Source organism: Benincasa hispida, chromosome 10, assembly GCF_027475165.1.
Source record: "Benincasa hispida cultivar pf3 chromosome 10, pf3_genome.v1.1, whole genome shotgun sequence".
NCBI lineage: Eukaryota > Viridiplantae > Streptophyta > Magnoliopsida > Cucurbitales > Cucurbitaceae > Benincasa > Benincasa hispida.
In genome coordinates this window covers 53,391,903-53,417,104 of record NC_143487.1, presented here as the reverse complement: position 1 = coordinate 53,417,104, position 25,202 = coordinate 53,391,903, and the positions used below count along the sequence as shown (strand labels likewise).

General features: G+C 35.8%; 1 protein-coding gene and 1 pseudogene across 1 annotated transcript; one reads left to right on the top strand and one right to left on the bottom strand.

The window, feature by feature from the left end:
* Positions 1-216: 216 nt before the first annotated feature.
* Positions 217-11,937, bottom strand: LOC120088053 (polyadenylate-binding protein RBP47). The gene is made up of 6 exons (XM_039045083.2): positions 10,972-11,937; positions 9,431-9,911; positions 7,780-7,859; positions 7,498-7,628; positions 1,755-1,851; positions 217-730 (listed from the first exon to the last, which is right to left on the bottom strand). Exons 1-6 carry the CDS (start codon positions 11,344-11,346, stop codon positions 587-589), a joined length of 1,308 nt encoding a protein of 435 aa, XP_038901011.2. The 5' UTR covers positions 11,347-11,937; the 3' UTR covers positions 217-586.
* Positions 11,938-24,166: 12,229 nt separating this feature from the next.
* Positions 24,167-24,980, top strand: LOC150033463 (uncharacterized; annotated as a pseudogene).
* The last annotated feature ends 222 nt before the right edge of the window (positions 24,981-25,202 follow it).

Sequence of the window (25,202 nt, the reverse complement as noted above, 5' to 3'; positions counted from 1 at the left end):
CTAGAAACCTCATTTATTTAAGAAAGCATCCAATGCAAATCAAAGCATCCAATGCTACTAGACCAGCCAATATTTCAGTCATTGAAATAAAGAAAGGATTGGACTTCATTTGAAATCAAAAGTAACTACAATCAAAGATAAATAATTCAGGAGACCTAATAAATAACCTATTCTTTTCAAAATCTGAATAATGGAACAACACTACAATTCCAAGGATTCCATGTCAATAAGATATTCTTAGGATTATGGTTCAATCAAAGCACCCTATAGATGAAAAAATAATAATTATAATCTGTAAATTTAATCTTTAAAAAAAATACCCTCTCAGCCAAGAAATATCCACCTACATACCCCAAAATTGTTCAGATGAGCTAGCTACAAGCAGTCTAAAAGACTCCGGGAAGGCAGTAATAATGTTAACAAGCCATATGATTCAGTAAATAAAGATTCGGCTAACCACAACTTAAATAAGTTCTCCCTCTATTATGAAGTTTATATATATTTATAGCTAAGAGATTTGTGTTTTGAAGGCTCGGATTTCGATTCGATGGTGGTAATGGCCAATGGCTGCCATATTCTTCTTTTCTCAAGATGAGCCATTAACTGAAGCAGCTGTGGGATGCATATTTGCGTCCTGATGCTGTGGTACAGAGTAGTAGCCACCATATCCGCCATAGCTTTGCCCACCATAACGTCCCCCATTCCATTGGTTATTAGAATCACCTCTCCACTGCCAACATTAAATCAAGTATTTGGAAGAGGATAAAGGAGGTTTTTTTTTTTAAGTAATTGCATTGAATAACACTTTTAGGAATAATAATTAAGTGTATAACATATAACAAAATCTATCACTATCGGTGATAGATTTTATCATTAATAGACTTCTACCAGTGATGATCTATCATTGATAGACCCCTAGTGATAACTGATAGACTTTGAAAGTGGAATCTAGATTTCGCTATATCTGCAAATTCTTTTGTATTGTGCTGTATCTGTAAATTTTAAATTCTTTTGATCACAAATTCTAAGGATTATTGATGCTAAGAGAGGTAAAAAATAAATGTCAGATTGACGATGGTGGACAGTGTGAAACAGGTCATGTAATGTGCGCAATTAAATCAAAAGGTTGAAGAAACTGATTACAAACAGTATGATGCTGTGCCTCATGACGGTCAAAAGATTTGGAACAAAAAGGAAAAGAACTAGATAAACATATCTCTAGATGATTCAACAATGTTCATAACTTCGTATGTTTATTAGCTTAAGAAACAAGTTCAATATTTTTTACTCTCTAAATTTATAAATTTCGATGTATTTCTTTTTATCTCCATAATTCCTTTTATCCAATAAATGTAGACACATATTCAAAGTTGGTCTACAGGTTCATCAAATATTGGAGTGTCAAAATATCTAAAGATGAAATCAACAAGTGCAAAATCAATGTCATTTTTATAGGGGTTTTTTTTAACGAAAACTGAGACTTTTCATCAAGTAAATGAAAAACTTAGAGATATAAAAGCTCCAAAAACATATCTGAAACAACATTTTTTATAGGTAAAACATTATTAACAGAGAAAAGAAAAGAGGAAAGGTCAGATATCCCCACACCACATAAGTGTCATAGTCGATAGTTCTATATGCAAAGTCATCAAATCCCATCTCTACTCTTGTTTTCTAAAGGTCCTAGGTCATATGTTATAACAACTAATAATCCAAAAGTATCCATAAGACGAGTAAAAGGCATACGATCAAACCTGCTTGTTCCCCGTACTTCGGCCCCAAGAAAGACGAACAGTTTGCTTTCCTATAACTGTTCCATTCAGTCCTTGTATTGCATCCTCAGCATTCTTTCTACAAAAAATGAAAAAAAAAATGTATGAAGATAGGTCATGCGCTGTCCACTAGTACCCACATTACTTGGTGTTTTTGGAAAAACTCATTTTCAATGCATGTAATTGGTGTGTCTATCTCTGTAACTTAAGTGTGTTTTTTTTGTATTAAGTCCTAAGCTAAGTCCTTTGTTGTACTGATTTGAGTTATATAGCATGTTAGAGATATTTCTTTGGTTTCGGGGATATGATGAGGGCACTAAGGTAGAGTCAACCTAGTTGAGATGGCCTGGTGCGCCTGCTGATCCTTAGTTATGTTTGTTTTGATTTAAAGCTCTTTTTACGTCTCTTTGTACTATGAGCATTAGACTTTTTTCATCAATTCAATGAAAAGTTCGTTTCCGTTTCAAAAAATAATGCATGTAATTAGACGAGTTTCCTTGACATCCAAATGTACGGGTTGTCTTGTGAGATTAGTCAAGGTGCATGTAAGCTGACCCGAACACTCACGGATATTAAAAAAATTGCGTGTAATTGGACGAGAGAATGGAATGTAATACTCTCAGTTAAATATCTGTTCAAACACCTGTCCATATATCCTTTTTATTTATATTTGTGAGTGTTTGAGCCATTTGCACACACCTCAACTAATCTCACGAAACAACCCACTTGGCCCTACAACATTTGAGTACCAAGGAAACTCTAAATCCTAGGTAGGTAGCCACCATAGATTGACCCATTTCCTCTAAATCCTTTATTAAACCCATGACCCTTATTGACCACTAAGTCAACCCATGTTTGTTAACACCTCTCAATCAACCTATCGCTATGAATCTAGCCAATACAATGCTTAGAATCCAATCATATTAATCATCTAAATCCAATCATATTAATCATCTAAATCCAACCACTGAAACAGCTTACTTAACCACAAAAGTAATCGGAAAAAAATGTTCAACTCAATGCTGAAATGCTGAATCCCAGCTTAAAACAGATTCCCAACATCATTCCAAGAACTTTTATCCAAAATGTACCTTTGTCAACCACAGATGTCCTCCCAGCCACATGGTAAATATATATATATATATATATATATAACTCATGGAGTGTATTAATTTTACGGCAGAAGGTTCAAAAAATTAACTCTTAAGGGTAAATTTGACACTAAGAAATTTTAGTTTTACTTTCCCTTGATAAGATTGTAGGAATAAGTAATCATTATAATTCTTCCATTACATTCTTCTAAAATTCTTGTAACTTCATTTTCTAATAAATTAAACGACCACAATGATTGCTGAGAGTTGGTTTATACGAGTCATGGAAGTAATATAAAAATTCATGTTTGCAGCAAGCTGCCAAGCCACAAATTTTTGTGAAGAATGCAAGCAGAGAACAAAAATACTGCCAATGCTAACTAACAATCACAGGAGTGATTTTGGCATATGTCATCTTAATAGACCTTAAATTAAATACCACACGCACCCAATTTCACCTTAAAAGAACGAATTGTTTCCTGGTAAACACAATAAACTGGAAGCATAATGTGAAGTTGCCAATGCAAATTCCTAAATTTCTCATGTTTTTCAGCTTTTAAATTGTTGATGAACATCGGTGGCCTAGTTGGAATGAGAACCCAAAAAGGCATGAGCATTGGCTACATGTCTAAGGTTAGATAATGTTCTTTATGGTTTCAATTGCTGCGGCTCTAGCCACTAAATCAGGTCTAGTGGAGGCTGGTATTTATGCAATTCATGTTGGATTGAACTCCTGTCCTGGTGAAGCTTTTCAAGGAGAAAAGGTAAAAATTCTAATATGTTATCAGCGACATTTGTGACTTGAGAATTTCCGTGAAGGTTTTAGAATTTTCTTTTGTTCCTTCATATAGAATATAGCAGAGCTCAGAGCGTGACCGAACGTTGTTAAAGCCTAAAGAAGAAGCCTTATTGAATGTCCCAGGTTAAGGATACTAATCGTTCTATTGTATTTCAAACTGTATTATTTTAATTCCGTTGTTTTGCTTGAAACAAGAATGAAAAGCATCCATTAAAACTCCTTTTAAAATATTATTCATCCAAATAACTTGTAGATTAAACAACCACAAAATACAGTTTAAAATTTTAATCCAAAAAACCATTGTCAGAAAACACAATCAGCATCAGCAGTCGTCAATTCGTTGCTATGTGACATTTGAAGGAAGATGGAATATAGGACTAGTATTCGTTGGCAAAGGGACAATTGACGAATAGGTTGCCTCGTGTGTCTGTCCCTTGCATGCCTAAGATAAGATACAACATCCTAGAGAGAGCTCATGTTGGATTTCTATTCGACATCATATCGTGTGTAATTGAATACTCTCACGATTATTTTCCCATATGAACTAATTTTTTTTCAGGAACTTGCATGTGTATGTTCACTGAACACTATAAAGAGAGGGGAAAGAACAACATTGTTTTTTAATCAATTCATTGGAGAGAAAGCAGACCAAGTAGAAGCTGGAAAGTTCTAGGAGCCATTTGGATCATCTGGGAAGTGGGATGATGATAGCAAATCTGTTAGGGAAGCCCACTGGTGCAGACTGATTCTCGGAGAAATCTTGAAAGTAGAAGTATTATTGAAGTAGATAAAATGTTGACAATGATCCCTTTAAATAGACCCAAAGGGAAAGGGTTGTTTCACACCTAACAACCTAACTAGACTTAAAGCTAAACCCCTTTTAAATAGACCAAAAGGAGAAGGGTGTTTTCACACCTAAACTAAAATAAAAACAAACTAAAACTGTAAATCATACAATTGGAAAATTACAGCAAATGTCTAAAATACCCCTACATCACCAACACTTAGTGAAACCTTCCTCCAAGAAGAGTCATCTTCAAAAGTTGAGATCGTAATTATGTGGGGAGTGTTCCATGTATCTCGTGTCCTGTTGAAAGGAGAGAAGAGTCTAGGAAGCATGAAATAACTTAAATAATAGTTTACTACTGATCCAACAGTCTAGTCAAAAGCCAGTGAAAGAGTCGCCAGGAATCAAATTCTTGTTCGATCCTTATGCTTGAGAATAGATTTCCAAGGACCTTTAGACGAGGTGCAAAGCAAATGAATCCAGCCAAGGATCCATGGGTAAGAGCCAAGTTTGGCCATGATGACTCTTCTCCATGTGTAACTCAAAATCCATGGATGGATCTGTCCCACATGAGCTTTGAAGGATGAATCTGCGTTATTTATCCCCAACTGTTCTCATTTTCCATGGTCAATATTAAGCCCTAAAGCTTCCAATATTGAAGAGGGTGGTTTTTTAATTGAAAAACCTAACTTCATGAAGGGAAAGGAAATAAAATAATACAAAAGGGCCTAAAAATTCTAAACCTTGATGGATAGGGGAGACCTTCCTAAGTGAAATTCCTTGGTAATCCCTGAGGGAGAGCTTTGAGAGAGGAGTCTACTAAAGCAATCTGCCATAACAATGAAGAGGAATGGAGAAGAAATAGACAAAGAGGGTGTCCTTTTCTGAGATCTCTAGAAGCTAAGACTTTATCTCTTAGCTTGCCATTAGTGATGTTGGAGAAGTTGGCACCAGACACATTTGCTTAGAAAAGGGCACAACCTTCAGTATGAAGCACTTGATCCAAAATGTTCCAATCAAAATTTTCAAAAGGTTTTGCTAGTCAGAAATAATTCAGCTTAGCAATCAACGTATAATTACAAACTTAAATCATTAAAAGCATTAAAAAAAAATTATCAACTTCATCGGACATATGAAATTCTAGGAGGTCTTTTTTTCTATAAGAAACAATCGTTTGTTAAGAATATAATGAAAGAATATATGGGCCCAAAAAACCAGCCCACAGAAAGGAGCACCTCTACATAAAGGGCATCCAATCTCATAAAATGACACCTTCGAATAACTACAAAAAGTTTTGTAACCAAAACCTAGAGAGAAACATGAAAGCTATTGAGTGCAAGCTTACAGCAGCTTAATCATTTTGTTTTTCTATTTAACCAAAATGATGGTACAGTTACAAAATTTGAAGATTTTGAGTATGTAATCTTGCAGATTTGGCAATGTTTTCCACAAAACCGAGTGACCGCAAGCTTGAAATATTTCAGCTAAGTTGATTTGGGACAGAAATTTTCTGAAAGAAGTAAAATTATCCTAATGAACTTTCATAGGATAATTCCTTCCCCCAATCATGTTCAGTAGTTCATTTTACTCGCCGTACAAAGGTAGTTTGTTGTATGATTAAAGAATAAACCCCCGTGTCCAACTTGAGTGGCCAAGTTTACAGCTTCAATTTGGAGAGAGCATGATACTACAATGCTGCTTCCACAAGCAACTTAACTTGTATAATCCTTCTGTTAGGAAAGGGGAAAGAGAATTTCTCACGTCCCAGGCCTTTTAGCTGTTCCTTGATTACTTATTTTCTTCTAATAAAAAAAGAAAACAAATGAAATTATAAAGGAAACCACCCAGGCAAGAGCCAGGGACTAAGAAAGTAAGTACTAAAATCTCCATCCACCATTTCACTCCTGGTGTAATTCCTAATTGCTTGATAACACAACCTCGAAACAATTAAGTGTACTGGACTAATCTGATCGGGAATAATTAGTTAAAGTTCACTCTGAATAGATATGAGTTCTATAAAACTTCAAAGTTTCTAATAAACTAGGGGCAGTTGGTCAGTTGCAAGAAATTAGAATCTTTCAAATGGTAAGATGACCGTTCACGATGTGAACAAACAAGTTGGACCAGGCCATTTAATAAGAACTGCACAGCTTGATTCTGGCCTACGCCTCCCAGTAGGTTTGAGTCTATTGTCTAACAAAAGGCCAAGCATAACTTTTCGTGGTTGGCCTTGTACCCTCCCTTTTTTTTCTTTGTTTCCTATGGACATTTTTTTATACGAAAATGTAAATGAATTTAATATGGATTGGAATTTACGGAAGAGTTTTGACTTATAATTCTACTTTAACCGTCCGTGCTTGAGGGCATCTGTGTTTACTTTTAAGGAAGGGGTTTCTTGACACTATTAACATAATGAATATCAAACAATGCAAAAATAATGATTATGGAATATTGCAAAAAGTAAATCAATATAATAACAAATAGGGTAAAGAATAAAACCCACGTCAATGAGTGATTCCATGATTATTACAATTAATATCAAGGTTAATTCTTAATTATCAATTAAGTAAATAAGTGCTTACAATAAAAAGGAAAAAAAATCTTTTTAATATATATATATATATATATATATATATATATATATATATATATATAAAAGAGAGAGAGAGAGAGAGAGAGAGAAGAAGAAGAAGAAGTGATTACTACTAAGTTAATTTGGTTTTTAAAAATGTTTCACTTGCCATTACTTTCTAAAAACATATAGCTACAATTATTAATAAAATAAGTACATGTCCACAAATATTCTAGAAAAGCAGGCTACCTAATAAAAATGTCCTAAAAGACACAGGCAGATAGGTCATAGATCTTAGACCCAATATGGCCAACTACTACGGCAAGCCAAAACTGACGACTATTTCATGGGTCAATCCAACTTGTGCCCGATTTGAGTGACCTTCCCATTTTGTAACCACTAATTACTCTTAAGATAAAAAGATTAGCATGGCAGCTGCATGTTTAACGACAGAAAGCTCAACAGAAGAAGAATACCTGTTAGCAAATTGCACAAATCCACATCCTTTTCCAATAGGGATTTTCACAGAGACAACATCACCAAATTTTGAGAAAGGCTGCTTGAGATCTTCATCACTAACATCAGAATCGAGGCCGCCAACAAATATCTGAGGTACCACAAGTTGGTTAAGTATGTATTGAAAGAAAGAAAATTAATATGAAATTTAAGTATGTATTGAAAGAAAGAAAATTAATATGAGATTTAAGTAGGCATTGAAAGAAAGAAAATTAATATGAGATAGGGAGGGATAAACTAACAGTGGTGTTGTTTGACTCGCCATCTGATTGTGAACCCTGAACAGCAATGCCATTGGCATGTCCACCAGCCAGTACCAAAGCTAAATAAAATAAATAACAAATTTAAATTTAAATTTTTTAAAAAATAATAAGAAGAGAGAGAGAGAGAGAGAGAGAGAGAAATTGGCATCAGAATCAACATCTCATCTCATATACAAATTGAAAACACAAAAACTACATTTTAGCAACATTTACACCTTATAATTTCACAATAAATTAGTAATTAGAACATCTTCTCCACAAGAAGTAGAATCCCATTCCATAAACCTTTTTTTTCAAATAAGAAATCAAGCTTTCATGAAAAGAAATGAAACAATTTAGAAGCGCATACAAAAAAAAAGGCCGCAAAAGAAGTCCTTAATAACTACAAGAACAGACTCCAATTCAAAAAATAACACTGTACTAAAAACTACATAAAGACTAATGTATGAACACCCATAAAATATGCATTAATAAACCTCACAACCTCCCACACCTTCTCCAAAGACCTCTCAATCTCTCTGTAAACTCTTCTATTCTTCTCAAATCACACTCCCCACAAAATAGCAAAAGAGCAAGCCAGCCACAAGACTCTTCCTTTATCACGAAAGGAAGAGTTCATCGGTATCTCTTCCAACATAGAGGCTAGGGTGGCAATTCCTATTACCCACCACAACAACCCCAAAACCCTTAAAAAACTGACTCCACAAGGAATAAGCAAACTGGCAACTCACAAAAGATGATCAAGATCCTCCTCCTGCCGATGGAAAACATCAATCACTTCCAGACTTCTTCTCCTAGTTGACATACAGCCAACAACATTAATACTGGCCAGTAGACTGGTTCACTAAACTTCTTGAAAAATGATGCTTCATTCATCATTGCAGCAGGAGGGGAAAGATAAAAGGAGAAAGAAATTCCCCATCCAAGAAAAACCAGTACCAAAAAGTTACAATACAATCCAACATGGATGTCCGATAATAAAGAATAATGTGGCAAAAAGCATGACCAACAGAATAATAGATTCATCAATAGACTCGAAAATCAATAATCTCAAGATGGTTCAGCATTTAGAGGGGGAAAGATTTAGTGGGGGAAAAAAGCACTGGATTAAGAATGAAAAGTCTTGAAAAATGTTACTATAATAGATTTCATGTTCTAAAAAGTGTTCAACGTGTATTGCAGAGATATACCCAGTGCTAAAGATTATATCAATGGAATGCAGAATTCCAGAAAATAAATAAATAAGACCCTAGCCTCAGTACTATCAACCCTTTTGTGGCTGAAGTAATTGCATAAAAGATAAAACTAGAAGAATTAAATAAGAAACTGTCAAAAGAACCATTGCAGACAATTCTACTGCTGTACGTGACAAACTTCTGTAATAACCATCCTCTTTTTATCAATTAACCTTGTTGCTTGAAAATAGGACAACTTTGAATGGTAATTTTGGTATACCTTTTTGGGTTCTGTATTTTTTATTCTTTTTTTTTTTTCAGGCCTGTGTGTGCTAGGGATAGGGGTACATTAGCTCATTCATTCATGAAGGCTGTAAGATAGTTAATGATGATTTCTAGATTTTCAATTCCTTAGAAACAACACCCAGCACTGATGCCAGAAGAACAAGACTAACCTTGTGAGGCATAACCTTGTTGATATCCAGATGCTTTCTTTGGTGTTGCAACACCAATGCGCATGGGTCTACTTGAACAATATATTCCGTTCATTTCCGTCATAGCCCTTGTTCTTTCATTTTCATCACCAAACCTGACAAAGCCATAACCTTTTGAACGACCTGAGTTTGAATCAATAACCACCTTTGCTCCTTTAACAGATGCATATCTACTAGAAAAAGTTTCTTGCAGCATAGCATCAGTCACATCGGCAGCCAAATCACCAACAAATATCGATAGGTCAGAACCAGTGTCCGGTCGCCTATCATTTGAACTAAAGGTTGCCCAATTGAGACGGAAAGGCAGATCTGTGTTAGGCATTATAGCACCATTATAATTCTGCAATATTTTATCAGCTGTTGCATGCGAGTAGAACTCAACAAAACCATAGCCCTCAGATTGACCAGTTTGCTTATTGCATATAACCTTAACAGAGAAAACCTGCGTGATCTCAAACAGTTCAGTCAACTGAAGACCAAAAAAGATGTTCTTGATAGAGATCAATTTAGACAAGGGGAAATGTAAAACACAGTCTGCACGAATCCATATAAACATTGACCAATATAAACCAGAATCAGAAGCAAACAATATGTCACTCAAAATTGCTGCCCGGATGAATTAAGCATAATAACAATTATACTTATACATTTCTATACACTAATTCCGTCAAAAGAGTATTCGATGACACTGAAGACAAATTGTTTGAAGAAATTTAGGCATGAGTTATTTTAAGACAAGAAACTCGAGAAGAACACACGTTATTTCAACTTAAACTAAAAAAATACACATTTTTTTCTTAAAAAAAATTAAAAGGATACGCATTTCATGAATCATGAGGAAGGAAACATAAATTTCAATAGCATTATAAAGGGTATGAATGAAGTGGGAGATAAGATAGCTATGTCTCTAGCAGCTAAAAATCAAAGTTATAATCCCAACTATTCCATCTCATTGCATATGACCAGATCATGACTATAGTAGTGTACATCCTCAGTTCTGACAATCTAAACTACTTGTATATGAAATGTCACTCATTGCACTTAATTTAGTTGTGATCTAATTGCCTCCATCATTAAGATATCAAGGACAATTGAAGTGTCAAAAAAAAAGGACAGAGGTATAGTAAAGCACATTCTAATGTTAAAATTACGAGTCCCAGTCCCTTTTGAGTCGATGGAAGGAAAAAGAGAGACGTTCATACAACAATAAATTAATCTAAGATTTATCCCCTCTTTAGTAACAATTCTTCTCGCATTGGCTAGACTCGTTTTGGACCACCAATCCAATTGCAGAACAATATAAGATGCAGCAATAATAATGCCAACAAGCACAGATTCACAGACTTCAAATCAATTCTAGAACGCGTAAGCGAGAAAAATGATAAAGAAATCTGATCGATCTCATTATAGAAAGTGTCAAAACGATCTACAGAAACTCAAAAAACAATTATAGGTAGAGAGACGTCAAAAATAAAAGCTCAATACGATAAGTAAGTTTAGACCTCGCCGGTGTGAGCGAAACAATTATTGAGGTAGGTCTCGTCCATCCAGGGTTGAAGGTCACCAATCCAAAGCGTCTTAACCTCGTCCGTTGACCCCTGTCTGCGAGGTCGTTGCGACTGAGCTTGCTGATGCTGCTGCTGCGACGGCTGTTGATGTTGCTGTTGCTGCTGTTGATAAGGATGGTGAGAATACGCCATGTAATGCTGAGGAGGATACATCATCATCTGCTGTTGGTGCATCATGGCCATGGCGGCGGCAGGGTACTGCATCGCCATCCATTGCTGTTGATACTGTTGCTGTTGTTGAAACCATTGGTGGTGGTGAGGATGAGGGGCTTGTGGATTGAGATCAGCACCGTTGGAAGGCTGAGCCATGATCTTCAAAGTATCTCGGTCTCCGTCTCCGTCTCCGCACTCTTCGTTTTTCTCTCTCTCTCCGGCGAGATATGCGATAGACGACGGCCCTGGTTGGGTGTGAAGGAGTAAGACCAGGTTGGAGAGAGAGAGAGAGAGAGAGAGAGAGAGAGAGAGAGAGAGAAACTGCTGAATGAAGACTAGAGAGAAAGAGAGAGAGAAAGAGGAGGAGATTGGGAATGAGAAAGAGGTTTTATTGTGAATGTAGCGTTCCAATAAAATAATATTATGAGAGAGAGAGGCGGCGGCGGCGGCGGTGATGACGGTGGTGGATCTCGGTGGGTGGAGAATGAAACAAAACAAGGTGGCCGGAAAATTTACACCGTTAAGTATTCAAAAGCAAAAATTATATAAAAAAAAACATATTTCAAAAGCCTGAGTGGAAAGGGAAAGAAGAGGGAGAGTATTTGCCCTAAAAATTGTCTCCAATGCAAAAGTTATATAAAACTTAAAAAAAAAAAATTGAATTAAACCCCATCTATTTATTTTTAAATTGAGGTGGAGATTTAAAACATCAAACATAATTTCTTATAAAAAGAAATTCTTCTATCTAATTTGTATATATAACGACAATTAATTAATATATTATACTTAATTAAATTATTATTAAAAATAAAGACATTATAGTTCGTCCATTTAATATCTTTTGAATGTAACTATAATGATGGTAGAGTCTAATGTGTTATTCCTAATAACCATTTAATACATATTTTAAATAAAATTTTAATTTATTTTCTTTTTTTTTTCCTTGTTCATATTAAATCATTAGTTACATTGATTTAACCCTATCAAATAATTACTTGAGAAGAAATAGTGTAATGATGAAAGCTTAGCAAATTTAATTTTTTTTTAGAAGAACTATGTTTTTTTTCCTTAAATTTTGGATCTAAATACTAACTTTAATATTTTATGATAATGTCTATTAACTAATTCAAAACAATTATGAAGTAGAATTTTAAAATTAATTTTAATAGAGATGAAAAGAAAAGAAACGTAATTGATTATATTGTTTTTATTCTTAAAATTAATTAATAGATATTAACACAAGTGAATATTCACTTTAAAAATAAAGAAATAAAAGTTTAAATCTTGAAATCCAAATTAAAACAAAATTCAAATTTTCGAAGTAAAATTGTAACATTTTAAATTTAGAGACTAAACAAAGTAAAATCAAAATTTAGACAAATTGGAGGTAGAGATTTAAATCACGAATCTATTGGTAGAAATTTAAATCACGAATCTATTGGTCCTCAACACATACAAATATGAATTAAACTAAATTGTGGTTGACTAATGAAATTGAAATATAGAACCTTTGATCTCGAGATCAATAATATATATTTGTTGTAAGTTTAGTGTTATATAATTACAATATAAATATATGTGAAAATAATAATTGCAAATTATGGAGATACAGAAATGTTTAACAAGTAGATGGAAATTCAATATACATCGGCGGAGTGTCCGTTCCGTGGAAGCGACGTCCGTAGTAACGCGTTGATGCCGTCGTCCGTGTTAAATGTGGGACCCATTATTCGTGTAGGGTCCACAGTACGGTTTGGTTTTTTATTTTTATTTTTAATAAACGTGTTTTTTTAGTCTCTTCTAATCATTGTCTTTAACTCTAATTTATACCAAATGGGTTAAATTTTTCTGTTCACAATTAAGTTATGTTTGGAAATAGATATTTCTGCTTCAGTTAAAATTGTAATGAATTTGACTAATTAACCATTTTTCTCCAAATGGATAATTGTTGGACAAATTTATTATTCTAAATTTCATAGTAGTTATTTACACAATATTTCCACGAATGAAATTTATTTGAATAGAGTTCGACTTAATTTCGTATTATTTATGGGTGTAGCTAATGTATGACCATTCTTTATCTTTGGCGCATGTTTCATTTGACGGTTGAGACATTTGTTTTTAAAGTTGAATCTCTTACTTGTCTTTAAATTTTTCATGTTTTAAAGATTTTTTTTTATAATTTAAAATTTTTTTATTTCTAAATTTCTTTATCATCACCAAGGTATCTTTTATCTTTGAAGTGTTTTCAATCTTCAGAAAATTTCAAGAGAATTTTATAGAGTATTTAGTTTTCAAAATTTTCGAGAAGTCTTTAATTTTATAATTTTTTTTAGTGGTATTAAATGTGTTTATGTTCTTAGTATTTTGAACATTGAAAATGAACAATAATTCTTATACTAAGTGTTAGCAAGATAAATAGCTAAACATAGAAATTGTTTTTATTAACTGGCAAATTAATAAACTCATCCATTTTTTTAACAACCCAAAACGGAAAAACCTAATGAATGCGGTGTATTTAAAAGCATGTTTCATAACATGATCACAACAAACTAATCAATAAAAATAAAATTTTAAAAAATCAAATATTGGGTAATAAAATTTTAAAACGTTGAATTAATCTTATAAAAATAGTTGAAATACTTTAGAGATAAAATAAATTAACTTTAGGATTTTTTTTTTCTTTTTTGAAATGTAAACCGCAGGATACATGACATTTAATCTAGGGAACTATAAATTAAATAAACATAAAAACTACCTTGTTTTTCTTTTTCTTTTTTTTTTTTTTTTAATTAGGGAACAACTACCTTGTACTTGAAAGGGGAAAACAAATATTAACAAAATATACCACAATTTGAATTTTATTATATGTGTGTGTGATTACTTTGTATTTGAAAGATAAAAAAATATTACCAAGAAATTTGGTTTTCCATCAACAAAATAGATTGTCCTGTCACAACAACAAAAATTAATATTGCAAAAAAGAATTAAAAATCTTCTTTCTTTCTTTCTTTTATTTTTTTTTTTTTTAAAGAAACAAATACTCAAGGTAATAACAAAACCCATACCCAACCTTCTCATCCCAACAAGATGGGGAACAATCAAGAATATCAAGAATCCAAATGGAAGAATCAAGATAAGTAGCCTAATAAGGCAAATTATGGGCTACTCTTTACATCCTCTGGGAGCATAATTAAGACTCATAATTCTCAACTTTGAGCATCAAAGAGTATGCTTTCGCCTAAATCACACCATAAGAGAAAATAGCAAAATTCATTTAATGAAACTTTGTAACCACATCCTCAACATTTGATTCAATTCAAATGGCCTCACATCTCAGTTAGAAAATATAAAGAGATGAAAACGGTATCGTTTACCTCTTCGTTGTGTACGATTGAGTCGCGTGGTTAAACGATGTAAGACAACCTTATGTTTACCTTGTCGTACTAAGCGATGGAGCTTTGGAGACTAAGCGATAGTGGTATCGCTTACCTTATTGTCTACCTTGTCGTACTAAGTGATGGAGCCTTGGAGACTAAGCGATGGTGATATCGCCTACCTTATCGTCTACCTTGTCTTACTAAGCGATGGAGCCTCAGAGACTAAGCGATAGTGATATCGCTTACCTTATCGTCTACCTTGTCGTACTAAGCGATAGTGTCGTGAAGACTAAGCGATAGTAGTATCGTTTACCTTTGTCGTACTAAACGATAGGACGCTGGTGTTACACGATGGAGGCTGTCTTCTACCCTTTCGTTGTACACGATGGACTCTAGGCGCTAAACGATGAATGATGTATTGAATCGTTTAGCTGATCATTGTACACGATGAAATCAAATTCACTAAGCGATAGACAGAGTGATTTTAACTTTGCCTCTTCTTATTCTGTATATTCATTGAAAAGGGGCAGCATGCCCGATTTTATACATTGTTCCCTATTTTAGGGATTCAAAGAAATAAAAAAATATATACTAAACAACTAATGAAATGAGGACACATAGTCCAATACATGAAGAAAGAATATTTGTTTGTTATTGCCAACAGAAATTTGGAGCACTAAAGGAATAATTCTTCATGACTCTCCACAATGACATGGCAACCTTCAGTTGATGTGGATCTCTCTCACTTCAGAGTTCAAACATCTCTTTTGGAACAACGCTTGAGTAACAACCACCTCAGCACAATCGTCACTAATCACATCCCGTTCAAAAACAACATCTAAGCCATAATCACCTCACCACAGTCGTCTCTGAACACAATGCCCAGCCCAATCTTAGATCGATTTGAGTGACAAGCCACATCACCATCGCCACCACAAGCGAACCACCCCCTCCTATCTCTACACTATTTTTTAGGAGTGTACACGATTTTAGTTGGATCAGATTAGGGGTCTTTTTTGGACCAACTCAAAAATTTCAGGTTGGTCAAATCTCAACCCTGTCAGTTTTGTATAAGGGGTCAACCCAACCTAATCCAACTCTTGTATTTTTCGGTTGTCAGGATGTCCTTTTTTTTTCCCCTCCCACTCTTTCACAATTGAATTTGAAGGTTATAAGGGGATTTCACAAAAACTAAGAATAAAATCTAAAGATAAAAATTTAGTAAATCTAAACAAAGTATCAAAAAATAAAATCTAAACAAAAGGTAACAAGAAATTCTTTAGAAAAGAAGCTAATAATTGTATTAAAACGAAACAGAGCAATCAAAATGAATAAAATAAAATCCAACTAAAAGTGTGAGTCGTGATAAACAATGGATGAAGGTTGGAATGTCAAATGCATGAGCCGTGAGATGAAGCTCGACATACGGATAAGTCCCACCTCCTTCATGCTCAAGTCGTGAGATGAAACCTAACATACGAACGAAGATCGAAAAGAGATAGGCCGTTATCTCCTCATCTTCCTATTTATAAGCCACAGCTGGTGCGGATATTGGTCGTGAGAGATTGAGAGACTGAGTGAGGTCGTGAGTGTGGACGAGGCTAGCGAGCAATGAGCGTGAAGGAGTGGTGTGAGAGAAAGTGAAGAAACCCTAAAGAAGTGAAGGAGGTGAGGCGTGAGAAAAGGGGGGCGGCATGATAAAAGTGAGGAAACCTTAAGTTACTAACTTAATAATTGTCATGTTATATGATTGACATAAAAAATATGTAACATAAGCCATATTCTCCCGCCTAGTTATATCATACAAAAAAACGATATATGATATGGGAATGTCAACAAACGGCCAAGTCCACTTACACAATATATATATATAAACGTCCATCCAAATCCTCTATCTAGTAAATATACTCGACAACTTCCTTTTGTCTCCCAAACTCCATTTTGTACTTATCTTTTTGCCACAATACAAACTTATGTTTGGATTAATTTCGAAAAACTATTTTTCCAAAAAGTCATTTTCAAAACACTTTTGATAAAAGCTATTTAAAATAAAAACACTCGTGTGTTTGGAAACTTTTTCATGAAAGTGTTTTTATATACAAGTCTGCTTAGTTTGTTATATGCTAAAAATATTTTTATCAATGTCAAATTACTATTAAAAAATAGCTATAAAATACAATGAACTAATAATTTAAAATAATGGTCAGCAGAGTTGGTGGAGGTGGTCGTCGTCGAAGGTCATTTGAGTTGGTCGTCGAATGTGGCTAGAGCTGGCTGTCAAAGTTGGTGGACATGGGTATAAAATATCGATAACATACAAAATTGGCCTCCCAAACACAGAATTGAGTTCATTTAGAGCAGAAAATAGAAATGGAAAAGGGAAAGCAATGGTGGAAGAAGAAGAATGTGAGTCACCACTATTCTGTTAAGAATTGGTTTGCTCTCCACCTATCATACAGTGCCAAGTGTAATATTCTTATTCCTTGTATTATTATTATTTTGTAACCATATTAGGGCAAGATGTGTATAAAGGAAATAAGACTGTAGCTATTCATTATTCATTCAATACTAGAAGAAACAAAAAGGCTAAAGTCCAAAAGACTTAGAAAATTCCCAAAACTCTTCATCTTCAACTTGGTATCAGAGCCCCATGACCGACGCCACACTCACCGGAAATTGCTCCCCTGCCATACCGGTAAAGTTCACCACACCACCTCTCAACCAACTCTTGAATCAACTCACCACCACGAAGCTCGAACGCGGGAAATTTATGTTGTGGAAGACACTCGAACTATCGATCCTCTGAAGCTATAAGCTCGAAGGACACCTTTCAGGTCAGATACTCTGCCCACCAATGTTCATCCAGACGACCTCTGAAGCAACTTCCAGCTCTCAAATGGTAAGTGATGACAGAGTCAGCTCATCTATTGAATAATCGCTTAATCCAATATATGAGGCATGGCTTGTTGTCGATCAACTCCTGCTAGGATAGCTATACAACTCCATGGCTCCAGATGTAGCAATTCAACTTATGGGATACGAGAATGCCAAAGAACTGTTGCAAGCCATTCAGGAACTATTCAGTGTTCAATCATGAGCTGTAGAAGACTACTTAAGGCAGTTGTTCTAACAGACAAGAAAAGATGGCCAGAAGATGAGTAAGTACCTCAAATTGATGAAGATGCACTCCAAAAACCTAGCATAGGCAAGCAGCTCTGTGTCGACAAGAGCTCTAATCTCACAAGTCCTCCTTGGATTTGATGAAAAATACAACCCTGTTGTCATAGGCATCCAAGGTAAACCAGGTATTTCTTGGTTAGATATGCAATCTGAACTGCTATCTTATGAAAAATGGCTGGAACACCAAAATTCTATCAAAATACATAGCTCCTTTGCACAACAACCTTCTATCAATGTAGCATTTAACAGGAATACAAATGGAGGGAAGCCACATTTCAATCCCTCATTCAATGGTAATAGGCAGCAGAGGAACAGCTCCAAAGGCAGTAACACTAGTCATAATCCATTCAGTGGACAAAGGGGTGTTCGTGGTCAAGGAAGAGGTCGAAATAACAACTCAAACAAACCAACATGTCAAGTTTGTGGGAAGTATGGTCACTCAGCCCTGGTATGCTATCATCGGTTTGACAAGGAATACTTTCAGAATGTTGGACAAGGCAGAGGGAATCATGGGTCAGTCGGCCCCAACAGTAATACTACTGCCCTGTTCACATCATCTCAGCCCTCCAACCCCTTTATAGCCACACCGGAGACATTAACAGATCCGAACTGGTACATTGACAGTGGAGCTACTAACCATGTCACTCCAGATTATAACAACATCAACAATCCAACTAAGTATGGAGGTAATGAACTGGTCACTATAGGTAATAGGGAATAATTACACATATCTCACACTGGTCAATCATGCTTATCTGATGGTAGAAATGAATTTATACTAAATGATGTCCTGTATGTGCCTAACATAGAAAAGAATCTAATTAATATCAAAGTTAGCTCATGATAATGTTGTGGTTATTGAATTTTACACTGATTGTTGTGTCATTGAGGACAAGGATACGGGCAGAACACTACTGAAAGGGGAGCTTGACAGAGGGTTATACCGACTACAAGGGGTTGAAGTGCTACAAGACAACATCAAGAGCCGAAGAACTACTCTGTACAAAAATAACAACTCGACTGCCTTAATTCTATCCAGAGTTAGGATAAATGTAGTTGAATCAAGAGCTGTCTGGCATAGGAGACTAGGACATCCATCAGTGAGAACTCTAGATTATGTTATTAGAGAATGTAACTTACCAGTAAAATTGAATGAAGGAAAAGAATTTTGTCATTCATGTCAATTGGGAAAATCTTGTGCCTTACCATTTCCTAACTCTCAATCTCGGGTATCCAATAAGTTTGAATTAATACATACTGATGTATAGGGACCAACCCCTATTGAATCTACTGATGGATACTGATATTACATATCATTCTTGGATGATCACAGTCGATATGTGTGGCTATATCCTCTGAAATAGAAAAGTGAGACATTGGCAGCATTCCAACACTTCATTCAATTAATACAAACTCAATTCAATTCTAGAATAAAGATACTACAATCAGATAATGGGAGAGAGTATGACAAAATACACCATCTCTGTGAGTCCAAAATTAATCAGAAAGTACTGTCCTTATACTCAAAACAATAGAGTTGAGCGCAAGCATTGACACATCATAGAAACTGAAAAGAAAACCCTGCCTATGTATAGGGCTAGCAAGGTAACCAGATGTCATATGAAAGAGTCTAGTGAGAGAGTCCAACCAACCAACTAGCAGGAGGGGGGATCCCTTGTACAGAAAAGAAAGGGAGAAAATGGCAGAATGCACCCTCCTTTCGGAGATCAAAAAGTCAGTTTGTTGGAATGCTCTAGATGCCGTCGTGGAAACAAAGGTATCCTGTGGATAAGAAGAATAGGCACGCCATGAAACGGTCCAAGGCAAACTCTTGAAAGGCAATGGAAAGGCGTGACAGATTTCATTTATTCGGAGCTATTAGAGCGTGATCCTTAATTCTTCTCAATTGGTAATGGAGATTCCCTTGTTACTAATTGTGGATTAGTGAGCATCTCTCTTCAATCCTTCTGCCTATATAATAAAATAAAGTAGTGAGGAGAGTGTCAGCTCCAACTGCGAGGGACATTGGAAGGATGGGATGGCAACCCCATTCATTGTAGATGTGTTTATCCATCTTCTCGACAGCATGTCCTAGGCATAGCTCCTCCGTACTGACCTTATCTCCAACAAGCAGAGCGGCTTATTGGCCTGCCTACCGTTAAAAGGAATTGATGTAATAGGTCCTTATTCATTATAATGCTCTCCGGCTTGGATCTGTATCTGTCCCCATCCTCAGGAGGTCTATCCCGTGGTCATGCTCCTTGCACAGGCATCCATGCCTCTATCCTGGGAGGTGTTTTCAACAACTGCTTATCTCATTAATGGCATGCCTACCACAGTACTGCAAGGTAAATCACTCGTCACTATAATGTTTGGTTCTAATCTTGATTTTCTTAATCTTAGGACATTCGGGTGTGCCTACTACCTATACCTATGACCATATCACAGTAAAATATTCCATATGTGTATATTGGTCCCAACTCATATCACAAGGGGTACAGATGTCTCAGTCCATAAGGCCGGATTTATACAAGTAGACATGTAAAGTTTAATGAAAGAGAGTTCCCCTTTGCATCCCAGTCGTGCACCACGATCGCCCAGACGACAGATCAAACGATTGCTAAACAACCATCGTTTAGCACGATCGCCCAAACGACAGGCTAAACAAAAGACACCATGATTGCTGAGGCAACACGATCACTTAGAACGATCGCCTAGAGTACAGACAACACGATCGCCCAGACGATAGACAATGCGATCGCCCAGCCCCCATCGTTTAGAACGATCGCCCAGATGATAGACAATGCGATCGTTCAGTCTCCATCATTTAGAACGATCGCCCAGACGACAGACAATGCGATCGTTCAATCTCCATCGTTTAGAACGATTGCCCAGCCGACAGACAATGCGATCGTTCAGCGCCCATCGTATAGAACGATCGCCCAGACAAAAGACAAAGCGATCGCCTAGTCTTCATCGTTTAGACCGATTGCAAAGGCCAAAGACAAAACGATCGCAGAGAGTCCATCGATCATGGACATTCCATCGTCCAACACGATCGTCCAGGCGACAACCCCTCCCATACCTACTCCCATCACTGTGTCCTTAATCTCGAGCCTTCAACCGATACTCAATACCCTACCTCAGTCACCATCCCTCCTCCAAGTAACTCCAACACCAGCCTACCATCTAGATCATGCTTCAAACTCCACAAACCAAACAACCTCACCCGGATATGCATCTCACCACAGCCCACCAGAGTCCTTGCCTCAAATCAACTCAGAACGACATACCAGTCCAAATATACCACACATATCACATCCTACTAATACCTCAACCTCTACCAGCCTACCACAGCCCACCATTTCTACCCACCCCCACCTGCTCCCACTCATCTAATGATCACCCGAGCCAATGCTGGCATTTTTAAACCAAAAGCCTGGATAACAAGTAAAACCACAGATTGGTCCCAAACAGAGCCCACCAGAATTACAGCAGCACTTACAACTCCTCAATGGAAAAAAGCGATGGATGAGGAATACACGGCTCTAATGAGAAATAAGACCTGGACACTGGTTCCTTCATCTCCGTCTCAGAATATCGTTGGGAACAAATGGATATTTTGACTCAAGTAGAACATGGATGGCACAATACAGAGATATAAGGCCCACTAGTAGCAAAGGGCTTTAATCAGCATCATGGAGTCGACTTCTTTGAAACCTTTAGTCCAGTAGTGAAGTCCTCAATAATCTGAGTAGTCATCAGTGCTGATATGTCACACGGCTAAACTCTGAGACAACTTGACTTCAATGATGCGTTCTTAAATGGAAACTAGCTGAGGATGTATATATGAGTCAACCACCCGGGTATGTCAGCTCTCATTACCCGAATCATGTCTGCAAGCTAGAAAAAGCAATCTATGGTCTGAAACAAGCACTACTAGCCTGGAATACAGCTCTCAGCTCAGTTCTCACCAAATGGGGATTCTATCAGTCTAAATCAGATACCTCCCTATTCATCTACCACACGAAGGACTCTGTCATATACCTATTTGTTTATATTGACGACGTCATTATCACAAGTAACAATACTCAACTAACAAAGCAACTCATACAAACACTTGATGTACAGTTTGCATTGAAAGATTTTGGCCAACTTCGGTATTTTCTGGGAATCCAAGTTCACTATCTTGACTCAGGCCTACTGATAAACCAGTCGAAATATGTGGATGATTTACTACACAAACTTCAAATGATTGATGTGAAACCGATGCTCTCGCCAACTGTCCAAGGCAGGAAATTGTCAAAAACTGATGGACAGCCCTTCTCTGCACCATATATATATCATAGCACTATCGGAGCCCTTCAGTATTTAATGCATACACGGCCAGACATCACCTATGCTGTCAACCAACTAAGTCAGTTTCTTCAAACTCCAACTAATGTCCATTGGCAGGTAGCTAAAAGAGTACTTAGATATATCAATGGCACAAAACACTATGGACTCTACTTTCAATCAAGCCTGAATCTACATATATCTGCCTATTCGGATGCTGATTGAGCATCCAATCTTAATGACAGGAAATCAGTGGCTGCCTACTGTACCTTTGTAGGAAATAACATCGTCTCATGGTCCTCGAGGAAGCAAGTGGTGGTCGCAAGGTCGAGTACAGAATCTGAATATAGGGCACTTGCCCATGCCACATCTGAAGTCCTCTGGCTTCAACAACTACTAGGTGAGATGGGATTACAGTCAAACACTCGACCGACTATATGGTGTGATAATCTAGGAGCATGAGCCTTAGCTGCCGATCCGGTGTTTCACTCTAGAACTAAGCATGTCGAAATTGATCTTCACTTCATCAGAGACCATGTTCTAAAAGGTAACATCCACATTCGTTATGTGCCATTGGCTGACCAACTTGCTGACTGTCTCACGAAACCACTCAACAACACACACTTCTATACATTACGAGCCAAACTAGGAGTACTTGAAGTACCCTCCAGTTTGAGGGGGGATGTTAGAGCAGAAAATAGAAATGGAAAAGGGAAAGAAAAAGTGGAAGAAGAAGGAGGTGAATCACCACTATTCTGTTAAAAATTGGTTTGCTCTCCACCTATCATACAGTGCCAAGTGTATTATTCTTATTCCTTGTATTATTGTTATTTTGTAACCATATTAGGGCAAGATGTGTATAAAGGAAATAGGGTTGTAGCTATTTCAATACTAGAAGAAACAAAAAGGTTGAAGTCCAAAGGACTTAGAAAATTCCCAAAACTCTTCATCTTCAACTATTCACATCTCAACTCATAACAACTAATACCCTCACCCCAAACACCTCGTCATATTATAACAACAACAACCCTCTAAGCATATTATATTTCTTAAAAAAGATATGATATTTCAGGTTTAAAAATGGTGATACTTGATAAAGGTGTAAATGTAGACTCTCGCCCCAACAACTTTCCTAGCTTATTGTAGTAAAAAGTTTTAATAGAAGCAAACATAACACAAAAAGAGAAATTAGAAATAAAATAAAATGAAGGGAAAGATATTTGAATTAACTAACGAATACAAGGGATCACAGGAGAAGTACAATTGTGGAAAGAGATCACGTCGAAGATAGTGATATCAAAACACTAGTTAGGACTTATGATATGTCTAAAGAGTCACTATTGGTGAATATTATACCATTGTAAAGAGATATGAAAGTGCAAAGCAAACACACAACACACCATTGTAAAATTTGAGGACAAAATAGGAATAAGTGAAGCTATCATGAAAGGATATGATGGCAAAATAGTGAAAATTTAAAGATTTAAAGCCAAAGAGGAAATGTAAAAATGATCTCTCATTATCCCTTTTGCTACAATGTAAAATTGTAAAAATAGGATAATCTACAAACAAATTGCAAAGATATGATTATTATAAATATTATAAAAATAGATGCCCAATACTTAGTGTTCTAAAAGTCATGTGTCAATCTTTATGTTGTCTATATACCTTGTAGTTATTCATGCTTATTGCTTGGTGTCCATGTAAGACCAATCCTACTTGCCACTTTGCCTATAAATATGGCATCTGATGGATCTTGAAAAAACACACATTGGTGAGTTAATCCACTTCAAAGTTCTATTCAAATTTTCATATTATCCAATTTTTATAATTTTAGTTTATTATTATATTATATTATATTATATTATATTATATTTTCTTCTTATCCGTATTCCCGTTGTGCTTCTCAATTTCAAAACGCGTTATCAGCACGAACTTCTGATGTTTCCCTCATTAAAGGTAAGTCCTATAGGTAGGTCATGTTTTTTTTTCTCTTTATTATAATTGATAAATTAAAATTTTGCATATTTAGTACATATTAAATTTCTAATATAAATACAATGTTTTGTGATAGTGTTGTCATGACAAATCTTACAAAATTAGAATTCGCAGCCCTTGACATCAATGACAATAAATATTCGTCATGGGTGTTCAATGTTGAAATCCACATGGATGCTAGGAACTTGGGAGAAACAATTAAAGAAGGAAATAAGACATCTAGCCAGGACAAAGCAAAAACTATGATTTTCCTTCGTCATCATCTCCACGAGAGATTGAAAATGAAGTATCTTACAATAAAAGATCCTTGTATCTTGTGGAAAAATTTGAAAGAAAGATATGATCATAAAAAAACAATTATTCTTCCTAAAGCTTGTTGTGAGTTAATGCATTTAAGACTACAAGATTTTAAATTAGTAAATGATTATAATTCCACATTACTTAAAATAAGTTCAAAATTGTTGTTATGCGGAGAGAAAATTACTGATGTTGATATGTTAGAGGAGACATTTTCTACATTTCACGTCTCTAATATGCTCCTGCAATAGCAATATCGAGAGAAAGGTTTTAAACAATATTCTAAACTAATTTCATGACTTTTCATGGCCGAACAAAGTAACGAGTTACTGATGAAGAACCACAAATCTCGACCAACTGGAAGAACACCATTCCTTGAAATGAATGCTATGGATGTTAATAATCGTGGTCGAGGTCATAGTCGTGGTCATGGTCGAGGTCGTGATTGTGGTGGAGGAAGAAATAATTATTATTTTCATGGTGGTCGTTCTAATCATTCAAATTTCAAAAGAACCACACAATGTGATGATCACAAAAGAAAAGCTCCACAAGATAAGAATTTAATGAATGTTGAAAATAAATTCTTCCAATGCAGAATGATTGGGCATTGGTCACATACTTGTCGTACGTCAAAATACTCAGTTGATTTTTATCAAGCCTCTCTGAAGAAAAACCCGTCATACATCAAAACACTTAGTTGATCTCTATCAAGCCTCCTTGAAGGAAAAAGGAAAAAATGTGGAAGCGAATTTTGCATACCAAGATAATAACATATTTGACCCATCCCATATGACAAATTTGGATGTGGCGGACTTCTTGGAA